Raw genomic sequence first — 12586 nt, forward strand, 5'->3', positions numbered from 1 at the left:
GCCTTCTAAAATTATTGAGCTTAAACCATTTTTCAGCTCGATGTCACCCCCAACATATTGTTTTTCACCTGAAGGTCACCTTGATCTTGACATTTGTCATACTGATATCAAAATCAATAAGGGCCATCTACTGGTCATAACCAAATTGCATATCAAGTATGAAGTTCCTGTGTGCAAGCTCTCTGTAGGTATTGAGCCATTTTTAAGCTAAAGATCACCGCCAACATATCGTTTTTCACCTGAATTTGACCGCGACTTTGACCTTCGACATATTGATCTTTAAATCAATAGGGGTAATCTACTACTTATAACCAACCCACATACCAAGTACGTATGTACATGTTGTTCCTGGACCCAAAAGATCTTCAGTTATTGTTCGGAAGCCGAATTTTTACCTCATGATCACCTTGACCTTTGCCCTACGGATTTCAAAATCTACTGGTCATGACCAACCTGCAAACCAAGTATGACGTTCCTGGGTACAAATGTTCTGTACATGTAGTTATTGTGCAGAAACCAATTGTGATGTGCAAACTGACTGGTCATGACCAACTGACATAAGTATAAATATCCTGGGTGCAAGTGTTTGTTAGTTCACTTTTAGGTCACTACCAACATATTGATTTTCCCATGAGGGTCACCGTGACCTTGACCTGAAAATCAAAAGGGTTCATCAACTATTCATGACTAACTCGCATGCCTAGTTTGAAGTTCCTGGGTGCTCTGCGTTCTTTAGTCATCGTGCGGTAACTGGTTTTCAGCTTAATTCATCAACAAAGGATCTTCAGTTATTGAGCAAAAATCAATTTTTCACCTTATAGTCATCGTGACCTTGACCTACTGATTCCGTTACCAATAGGGATAATCTATTTGTTTTGACCAACCTGTGAAATTCCTAGGTCCAAGCGGTTTATAGGTATTGAGCGGAAACAAAGTGTGAAGCACGGACTGACGGACAGGGCAAAAACAATGCCCCCCCCCCCCATGAAAAAGGGAGACATTATTCTATGCACAGGTATCAAGAACGCTTAATTTTACTGCCTAGCAGTTTATTTTGCGCAAGAAGTCTAATGACCTAAACTTTATTTACCCAACTTAAACTCACGTTTTTTTATATGAACAAGTTTCCTTGTACCTGCCGTGACCAAGTTTCATTGGAATTGTCATATCAAATCTCTCATGCATATTATATACAATAACATGGCCAGAATAACTGACTTAATGTGAAGTGAAATGTACAGGGGCAAAAAACACAAGAAGTCTGGTATAGGTTACAGAGTTTACTAGTGCCATCCACACCCTACCGATATCAGCTTGTAAATGACAGATAGAGTGAGACAGTGGTCACTACAACATGTACATTCTACACAAGATGCAGCAGACGGAACATTGACTACCCACATATCAACCCTCACATACAACACAGCAACTCATATGAGTTTCAAAGAGTTTCTAAAAAGATTAGGTCTTAAAATTCACTTATGTCTCTATAAAGATATTACTATTTTTACTGGTTTGAAATATTGTTTTATTTTCCCCCAAAAAAACTTGGTCCTTAAAATTGTACATTTTTTTAATAATTAGGCCAAAATTCTCTTTTTCAAATCTGCCTAATACATGCAATCAAATAAGCAATATTTAATTCATGAGAATATTCAAGGGCTGATGAAACCCAAGATGTGTTATAGGGATGGTTCAAGGACCGATGAAACCCAAGCTGTTTTATAAGGTTGGTTCAAGGACCAATGAAACCTAAGCTGTGTTATAGGGATGGTTAACATGTAGGAGTAATGGCTACCACACCCAAGTATTCAAATTAACGTAGGAAGATTTCAACATCCCATACACTTCAACTGAAAAAACACATTATAACAAAATGTAAAGGCTAAACAGCGCAGTGTCAACACTAACATTACTCTGACAAAGCTTGACCCCATCACATCCACAATGTATTGAAGTGTGTTCACTTAAACGCAATCTTTTTGATAAAAACAATAATATTTCTAAAGGATCAGGAGCCTCATTCAATTACAATTTAGATTTAACGCGAATTTAAGATTAGAATCCAAGTGTTTTAATTGGACTGTAAAAATGACTTTTAAAATTAGGAGCCATATTCAATCCAAGTGTTTTGATTGGACTGTAAAAATAACTGGCCAATGGACTGAATGGAATCACTGAGGCTTGACTTTTGGACGAGGATATAAAGAACTAAATTAACAAACAAAGAATCACCACTCTTAAGTGTTGTTTTTTAGGTAACAGAAATTTTGTGCCGTAATATAAAGGGGCTACTGTTAGGAACTGCAGAAATGGTATACCCTTTCAAGATAAAACACTACAATACATTGTGTTTACTTAACTTCACCTTTTACCAACATGTTTAAATAAAAAAGAAAAACAATGTCAATAAAATGTGTCTTGTTAATATACATAAATATCTCCTGGTGTATATATGTATATTACTATACTGTATACAGACAGTAAGTACATTTTTCTTTCACCTACTGGTGTTAAAAATATTGAATATCAACAACGAAGCTCTTGAACGTGTAACAGTGCCTATTTAAGAGTTTATACACCTTGTAAATAAAGCAAGTTGAGCTCGAGAATTGAAACAAAAACAAAAAACATAAACAGAAGTTACATATTTGTATAGAAATGTATTTTAGTGTTCAGAATTATATTTTGTCCAATGGGATGACAGTATTTTTCATATTCGCTGTACATTTATTTTGGTAAATCAGCAGTCAGGGGATATTGATTTTAATCAGGTAGATGGGTTGATTTAAACAGCCGAAGCCAGTAGACAAAACATAATTTTGAGCACTTAACTGTAATAACAGGAAAATGTCAGAAAAACAGTATGAACAGTAGAAAAAAAACAACTAAAACAACTAAAACCAAACTCAGTTTTCAAAAGCTTGAAAAGAAAACTTAAATATTTTACAAGGCAAACTTGTCACATTTTATTTTCCACTATAACAATTTTGTTTAATATTCTATTGCACTAGGTTGAACAGAACAGATAAAATAGCCAATACAAAAAAACTATACATGAGGAAAGGTGCTGTTTTTTTCCCTTTCAAATGAACTTTTATTAATTAAAAATTGTTGCTTGTAACAAACAATGGCTGTCTACTATTTTTTTGCAGTTGAACAAGGGACATACTGGCCATGTATTGTATCAAGTTTCATTTGAATATCATTTTTGGATAACATTAAACATTTTCCTGGCAATGGTTTGCCACTGCCAACAATGACATCAACGCTATAACATGACCTCAATTTTTTTTCTTCGAAAAACAGATCACCTAAAAAATTAAACAGAAATTAACATTATATAAATAGTCCATTTTCTGGATAAATCTGGTATGGATATAAGTTACTTTTTATAAAAATCTAAACATCCTAGTCACTGCTGTCTTGAATGATTAGAAAAGGTACATAGTTTCTTTATTTGCTTATCTACAGAAAAATATATGAGCTAGCATTTCTACTTAGCAAAACTGCCGTAACAAACTGTGCATTTTGATATCATGTAACCTCCCTGTTTTTTATTAGAAACAAATAGTAGGGAAAAAAATAACATTTAGTTTTCACACAGAATGAATTTAAGCATAGCTGTCATTCTTCTACAACATTGATAGTAGTCACAAAGCCGGTTATATTTATGCAATTACAGATTCAGGCTTTACTGTTATTACAGAATTTAGGCTTAACCGTTATGTCTGAATCTGGCGTAACTATTATTCCAGAATTAGGCTTAACTGTTATAACAGTATTAGGCTTAACTGTTATTTCTGAATCTGGCTTTACTGTTATTCCAGAATTAGACTTAACTGTTCTAACAGAATTAAGATTAACTGTTATTTCTGAATCTGGCTTAACTGTTATATCATAATCTGGCTTAACTGTTATTACAGAATTAAGCTTAACTGTTATTACAGAATCAGGATTAACTGTTATTACAGAATCAGACTTAACTGTTATTACAGAATCAGACTTAACTGTTATTACAGAATCAGGATTAACTGTTATTACAGAATCAGACTTAACTGTTATTACAAAATTAGTCTTAACTTTAATTACAGACACTTAACTGTTCAACAAAAACATTAATAAACACAGTAATATTGAGATACAAAAGATACATAATAACCTTCACCTATAACTCAACATTTTTATCAGAAACAAAATCATGCAAGTACTACAGTAACTCATTAACAAAGATATTTCTTAAAGATCATAACATCAATTTCACTTCAATTTTCAGATTTAATTCTTACATCTTGATTTTTGTTTTTTTTCCAATCAGTTATACACATGGGGAGCAGAAGGAAATTATTTTTGATCATCCCTAGCATGTATGTATGTATATATATATATATATATATATATATATATATATATATATATATATATATATATACATTTAGGCAAGGAATAAGTAAAAAATTGATTTGTTTACATTTTAATAACCACCCATACTATGATCATGTATAACCACAGGGGACAGTTTTTTTTTATTTATTCCTAGCCTATATGTATATTCTTCATTCTATTATTAATTTATTTAGTTTCTACTCCTTTATGTTTTGGAAGAAAGTGTATCAATTATTAGACATCTGTTCTGAACAAAAACTGCCTATATAAGCGTACATGAAACCCTTTACAATAGGTAAAGATAGCTCAGCAATAATTGTGTGCATATAAATGGTGAAGCTTTTACTTAACCAGGTTTTCTTTTAACACTGCACTCTCACAGATTAAACGTTTTTTACAAATGTATGCGAAAGTGTAAGAAAACCTGTAATATTAGAATGTCATTTTTAAGTTAAAAAACATATGTTTTATGCATTTTTGTTAAACCATCATGCTTTTAGCCATAAAACAATAACTTTTTAATGGAAATATGAAAATCTGCGATCTGATCTTTTGTCAGCAGGCTTATATCACTGGTTTTCAGATATTTATGCAGAAATTGGCTCATTCCGAGACAAAAAATTAAAAAGTTGTCAAAACGGTAAATCTGTGAGAGTGCAGCTTTAAAACAATACTTTAATGCACAAAACTGGTTGCTACTTTACCCCAATGTTTACATATTTCCACACCATAGTAATAAAGTACATGGTTATTTCAGATTCCCGGGCCTGGCTTTAAATATCACTCTTATGAAGCAGCTACATGTATAATGTGACCATTATATGATTTTTTTTCTCAATTTATATTGATTTGTTTTTCTTCAATGTGTAATATATTATATCAAAATACAAAATAAAATAGGCAACTTCTATTCAGCAGGAAATGAGGCTGTTAAGCTTTTTATTCTTCAAATTATGGATTTTTACTTCATGTAAACTTCATCTTCATTCTGTAAAAATATCTTAACAAGTAGATATGTAATGCAAAATATTCACAAATGAAACGAAGTTATGTTATATAGTACAACTAATTTCTCAGCCACAACCAAACCATCTATATAAAGATTTGTAAAGTTGTGCTTTAAAATTGCAATTAACACGAAACACTACAAACTAGAAGAGAAATATGGATACTGTATACGTACTTGGATAAATGTCAAATAAATTGTCTGTATATATAAGGTGACTTATAAAGCTAGGGAAAAGTCATTGCCACATAGATTGGACCATTCACATGCAACAATTAATATATGCTACAAGTTTAAGCATATCTCTTACTTTAGCCAATGGGCTAAATCCACTGTTCAAGCTCAGGTGAGCACCAACCAACTACCTTTTGGGTGGTCAGAATCATTTACATTACTTTCGTCAGGTTATTAATACCCATTGCGCTTTATCGTCTCTCAGCAGAGTGCCCTTGCGTGACGTGAAGGTCGCCAAACTGTTCCACTTACCCAAGTTCAGCTCCGAGGCTCGAACTGTCCAATCTATTGGAAGATGACATAAAACTACAATGTCTACAATAGATACACACCGAATAATATCATCTGTATATAGGACTATATATGGAATATAACACAAACTAGACCAATGGATACTAACTTCAAGCCAAAGTAAGCCTTAAAACGCCAAAAAGGTGTATTGCTATATTAACAATAAGTTCAAACAATGCCAAACTGATTCTATGTTAAGCGTCATCTAGCTTGTTCTGGTAGGGTCTTTGTGCCAATTACAAAAATCAAAATATAGAAAAGAAAACTGCATTTACAAAGCCTATATAATAAAACAAGTGTAGAATTATATACACAAAGAGTTATACCATATATATACCATCCCTTTGTTTTCATGTTTTACATAATGCAGAGTTTTACATCTCCAGAGTTTTTTACATATCCAGAGTTTTACATATATCCAAAGTTTAACATATATCCAAAGTTTTACATATCCAAAGTTTTACATATCCAGGTAGCTTGTCACCAAGCTATATGTCTCAGAGAGGTGGAATTTAGGAAATAATATTGTTCTTTTCTTAAAATTTGTTTGTTATTTTTCTGCCTCGTGGTTATGTCTTGTAATAGCTAGGAAGGTGACTCTAAACAAGGAATCAATTCGGTAGCGCCTTATACATAGTAATTTGTTAACATTTTAATACATAGAAAAACCGAAGAACTTATTTTCGGCTGAAATTGTGTACAATGGTCATATAAACTAACATAACACTCAATATAACCAATATAAACATGAGAATAATGAAGATATAAGATATACAATACTTTAAGTATTGTAAAGTGAACATGGCTTGCCAAAGAAAAAAATATATAAGTTTTCCTTAAATGATGTCATCAGATACTAAAAATGACATCATCAAAATCTGATGAAATAAAACGTTTCATGAATAAATATCAAAGAAATTCCTTACATGATGACATCCGAGTACTTAAAATGACATCATCAAAACCTGACGACATAAAATGTTACATGAATAAATATTGAAGAATTTCCTTAAATGATGACATCAGAGTACTTAAATGACATCATCAGAACCTGATGACATAAAATGTAACATGAAAATATATCGAAGAATTTCCTTAATAGATGACATCAGTGTATAATGATGTCATCAGAACCTCATGACATAAAATGTAACACAAGTCATGAACATGTTAATACATACAAAACCTGCTATGGTGCATGTTTGTCAATCTAGGTAATTATATAAGTCTCTTACTATGAATGTTGCTTTGGTTATGCAAAGAACATACATTTCAAAATTGCTGGTTTTCCGATAATGACGAAATACCTGATTTCAGAATAAAGCACTTTTTTGATGCATTGTCTTCTCAATTATATGCACCCGTGAAGTTAAACAAAATATATTGAGCAAATATCCTTTGACTCATTTATGCAAAAATATAGATCTACATCTTAATATGAATCCTACCTATTACAATAGGTACATGTAGTTGGCCAAGACTCTTCCTCAGAGAAAGAATATGGTAGATCAGTGCTTTACACCACGTGTATAGGTCAACAAGAGAGCCAGAGAGCGAACCTTAACGCTTGTCTGATAGTTATAGGTAAAAAAAGGTGATGTAAACCCAATAACTCCTAAAGCCAGAGTTATGGACCTTGGTGAACATTGAGAATTGTCTCTGGCAACATGATTGTGTACATGTTTTAATTGAATACCTAGAATGAATTGGGAGGTATGGCCAAGGTTAAACATTCATGCAAGCCGTGAACAATGACACCAAGACTATCACAATGCCTAGACTTTTTTCCTTGAAAAACTGACAAGATAAAAATATTCTGAATATCATCGAAGAGACTAAGTCACCATAAAGAGGCATGCAAAATGTATACACCATGAATACACAGAGTTTGAGTGCTCAGCACAAGACGGACGTACACACTCCTTCTATGGTTATGTAGAATTATGTCCACCTTGATTTGAGCCCTCAACATGCAATAATAAAGGTATGCTATAATGATAAAATACAATATCAATATTAGTAAATATGATAGTCTACAGTTAAATAACAGTTATTTAGGCCAAATAAAAATGATGTTGTGGTTATTATTACCTGACCAATATCAAGTTAAGGTCCCTACTCTAATGATTTTTTGGCCAAAATAATTAAAAATCAAATAAATTTACTATAATTGAAAGGAAAAATCATTTGGCACTATTACTTGCACGAGGTGAAACAGTTTATTTTCGCTGTGCTACTGTTTTGCAACATCAAAGCTGCACTCTCACAGATGGACCATTTTTGTCTTGAAATAAACCAATCTTTTTGTAAATATCTGGAAACCAGTGATATAAGACTGGCGACAATATATCAGATCACACTTTTTAATACAAGTAAAAAACAATCCATCTGTGAGAGTGCAGCTCTAATGTCAAAATGTGTATGTATGCTAATAATACAACGATATACACACTACTTAAACAATTTAATACTAATTGTCCAAAATAACATGTTTTCTCTACCTTCCAAGCCTCCTGTTATTCTCCGATGTAACAGTAACCACAGCACTATTTTTGTTTGGCCTTAACATATCTTCTTAAAAGCTAATCTGACTGAACTCTCCAGCAGAAAAAAAAATCCGTACAATGCTTCAGCCAAAAATGTAACATCAGATATAAACAAAACATGTCACAAAATAATCACCAATACCGATACATGTTTGAACATAAACCCATTATCTGGGCTCAGTGCAAAACAGATGGAACTCTTCTTTATATCGAGTTCCATGGCTGTTGCGCTGAGCCCTCGATTTTTCGTCCCTATTGTCATACAGATATATAATTTATATACACTACAGCACTGAAGCACTCATTTGCACTAAAATAATTTAACCTTAAAATTTTATACACAAGCCACTGTAGCTAAAGAGACAGCACATCATAAACGGTGGATTTGCTTTAATAATTAAGAACTTTGCTAAACGGTACAACATTTATTGTTATATATTCTAAACTATATGTAGGTCATCAACGCTGATATATATACTACAAGAGGCTACATGAGGAAAGCAGAGTTATATGCACTTATCTCATTGCCAATAATAAAACAACAAATGGACAACAGCCATAAACAGTTCAACTATCCAACTAAAAGTGCCCGTGGGTACTCCTGTTTAAGTTGTCATTATTAATATTGAGATGGCGGAGAATCTCCAGGGGGTCAGTGTTAAGGTCTATGTTGGGAGTATGGAACCCTGCAGGGGTCATGGGTGTCTGGGGTTCCAAAAGAGCAGGGTCAAACTCCATCTCGTGTATGTCTCTATGCATGGGCAACTGGTGGGGCAAGGTGCCCGGGGGTTGGACCGGCATATCCTCTGGCCCGGGGCGCACGGGCAGGTGCAAGTAAAGTCTCCCTGTGGGAGGGGAGGGCTTGCTTTGGTGCATGGCCTCTTGACGGAACAGCCTATCAGCAGTTCTGCTGGATAATTCCTCATCATTGACATCTTCAACATTCTCCTCCTCATCCATCATACGCACTATATTGGCCACCTCTGTAGGAGTACCAAGCTCATCTTTAAACAACTGACTGAACCCAGTCGTTTGAGGATTAAGGTTAGTGTTAAGAGTCAATGGCTTTGATGCTTTAGTATTTGACCGACTCTCCGTTTTCACAACAAGTCTTTGACTAATTCTACTCGAGGTCTTAGTATCAGTCTTAGCAACAGTGAATGATTGTTCTCCATTCAATGTAGGTGAAGCAGAGCTCTCGTGAGAACTCTGCGAACTATAACTAGGGCTCTGTGAAACGGGTCTGGGACCACTATAGTGTCTTCTCTGTGGAAACTCTATCTCCCCTTGGGAATTTCTTGGACTATCCCTTACAGGTACCTGGGGGGGCCCAGGTGAGCTAGACTGTACTGGGGTACTCGACCTGGAGTTGTTAGCGCTGTTGTGTGTAGGGTAGAGAAGGTGGCTTGGCACATGTACAACATTTGGCAACAGCTGGATGTGCTGCGCATGCTGCTGGGAGGCCGACGACCCCGGTGACACAGACAGGGGGTCAGAATGACTGCTGCCTGTAGGGGAGGAGCCGCTGGTCCTTCTTATGCGGTCATCCGAGGAGCTTGCTGGGGACAAGCTGCCTGAACCACTTTGCCTTGGGATCTGGACCTGCACTGGCTGGGGTATCATGTATGGGTAGTGCCCCCGAGGTACGTTTGGAGGGTAAGCGTAATAATATGGAGCCTGTGGCATTCCCATTGGCATGAGCCTTGGGTCCTCTGGTGGGTGCATCAAATATGGAGGGTAGCCATAGTAAGGTGGATACATTGGCATTCCTGGCACACGAGGGTTCACAGGCACTGCTACATATTTCTTATGTGAAGTGCCTTTCTTAGGAGGGGTAGTTCCTAGTACACCAGGCATGGAGGTCACAGTTGTAACAGGAGTGGTAGCTATTTGTTTAGGAGGTGTACCCTGGGGTGGGGTTTGTTCAGCTCTCAGAGATTCGCCTTTCTCATCATCATCTCTTTGCAAGGGCAGGTTAGGTTGCTGGGCAGGCACCTTGGGCTTGTGTGAGCCCATCTGTCTGCCTAGAGCTCCTCTCCCCGTCCCCTTCCCCATCAGGCCCTGCTGGTAGAGGGCTGGATGTCGGTACACCATGGGACCGTAATAGGGGTGGAATCCTGCGTATCCAGGGTACAGAGGCATAGGCATGTATGGACTAGGGTACACCATCTGAAACAGATATTGAAATACGGTGAATTTCCAACGTTTTATTTCAAAGCAGACCAACGAGCTATGATGGCCCTATGATTCTCATCTAAGTATTATTGCTTTCCAGCAGTATAGATCATCTCTAATAATATATTAATATATTATCTCTATCCATTCCCAAAAACTACTGATTGCAAGTAGACATAGCAAAACAAAGGCCATTTTGCACAGAAGAAGCCTTCAATATTTACTGCCAAAACGATAACTTCCAACAGTCAGTTTCAAAGTGTAAGGCATGGCTTGGAGCTATTTTTGCAAATGTAACTTAAAGGGACTGGACACGAAAAGGTTCCGAAATCGGCATGTACTGTATTTCCTTAATAAACCAAGCCTAGAATTGTCAATAAAAGCTAGAATGAAGCTGAAAAAAACATTGATTTACATGATTCAAAGAATATTTTGTCACTGTCTTAGCTGAGTTTACTCATTTAAAAATAATAATTGTTTTCCAGTTTATAGTGTATATATTTAGCTTGTGAGTGTCACGTAATAAAGACAGATACATGTACCAATGCTATTTTTTTTTATTAAAAAAACTTGGTTGACAAACCCAGTAAATTTCAAATTAGATTAAATACACAAAACCTGGGAAGAGATATGTGTTGTAAGCGATGTGATACATCAGTAAGTAAGACTCAATGCATTGTACACAACAATATCAATTTTATGTAAATTTTTGAAAACTTTTATTTTCTTGCAATTGTATCATCTGGTGTGTAACCCTTGAAAGTTACGAACTTGTTGCAAGGTTTGCCTATTCCTCAATCTGTAAAATCCATATATTGATTAACAGGTTACATTGCACATATTATCCAAGATTTAAGAAATATAAATATACCTGTTGTGGTAGTCCTCTGTAAGCATTGGTTCCACCTGCCCAGCCCACCTGGGCCGCGTGTGGGGCCATGAACACAGGCTGCCCCTGCTGGCCAGGGTACACAGCCTTAGGGATGAACTCCGGGGCGAGGGGGTTGAGATTGTATGTCTTGGTCATCTCAACGTTGTTCAGGAGGGAGCGTAGGTGGGGCCCCGTCATCCCAAAGAAACTGTTGTTGTCGTTGCACACTTCCAGGTAGTACTCCCATACTTTGCTGAAATGGAAATGCTGGTTTGTGAAAACATGATTTTGGCAGAAATGATTTGGATAAAAAAAAAGTAATGTTATGTGCTATATTATTGTATAAAAACAACCAAAGGTAGAAATGTTTTTACAATGGCATGGACTTATTTTGTACATAACTAACATTTACCAATGATCGTCAAAAATGGGTTTGACCTGGCAGCTTAAGGGCTAACCTATTTCTGTGATGGGTTTGGGGGCACTTTGGGCCCGAGATGGGGTTCAAAGGGGGTGAAGCACCCTGTCGCAGAAGCAAAACTGGCTTTTGAGAAGTCCTTTTGAGGGCTTTTCTGATTTCAAATTTGAAGTAAACTGGAGTGTTAATACTAACAACATATAAAGTTACAACTTAATACAACCAATTTACTTTTCAGTTAAACACCCCCCCCCCCCCCATTAGATCCACAAAAATAAGACAAATCACATCCCTGACCATGCTGTTTGCTGTTTTTTCCAACTGGGTGCCATCGCTTGTCTGTTCTTGTTTTTTAGTTGATAAAAGGACATTTCTGAACAATTATACAATCCAGAGTTAATAGCATTGCTTCACATGCGTATTTTGGCATTGCTAACATTGTGTAAAAAGTCTGGTTTGAATATCTTATACAGTCAAACTGTGATCCCTTGGGAGTGCCGGGGCCTATGCTAAGTTTCCATTTAAGTCCATTATAAAATGTCTTACAATTTTCAAAGTTTGAAGTAGTAAATATGTAAAAGCAGATAATCAGTTTTTCACACCTTATCAAACTTCCTTTAAATTGTCATTGCGTTTTTTACAACTTGCAAACATTTTAA

General features: G+C 35.6%; 1 protein-coding gene across 2 annotated transcripts in view; it reads right to left on the reverse strand.

The window, feature by feature from the left end:
• Positions 1 to 1265: 1265 nt before the first annotated feature.
• The window catches only part of LOC128203432 (probable helicase with zinc finger domain), a 42176-nt gene continuing 30855 nt past the window's right edge, over positions 1266 to 12586 (reverse strand). For both annotated transcript variants that reach the window (XM_052904855.1, XM_052904847.1), the window contains exons 23-24: positions 11510 to 11762; positions 1266 to 10632 (exon numbers count right to left, since the gene is read on the reverse strand). In XM_052904855.1, the coding sequence (XP_052760815.1) occupies positions 9043 to 10632; positions 11510 to 11762 (1843 nt within the window). In that variant the 3' untranslated portion in view covers positions 1266 to 9042. The remainder of the gene's footprint in view (positions 10633 to 11509; positions 11763 to 12586) is intronic.

Source organism: Mya arenaria, chromosome 2, assembly GCF_026914265.1.
Source record: "Mya arenaria isolate MELC-2E11 chromosome 2, ASM2691426v1".
NCBI classification, from domain to species: Eukaryota; Metazoa; Mollusca; class Bivalvia; order Myida; family Myidae; genus Mya; species Mya arenaria.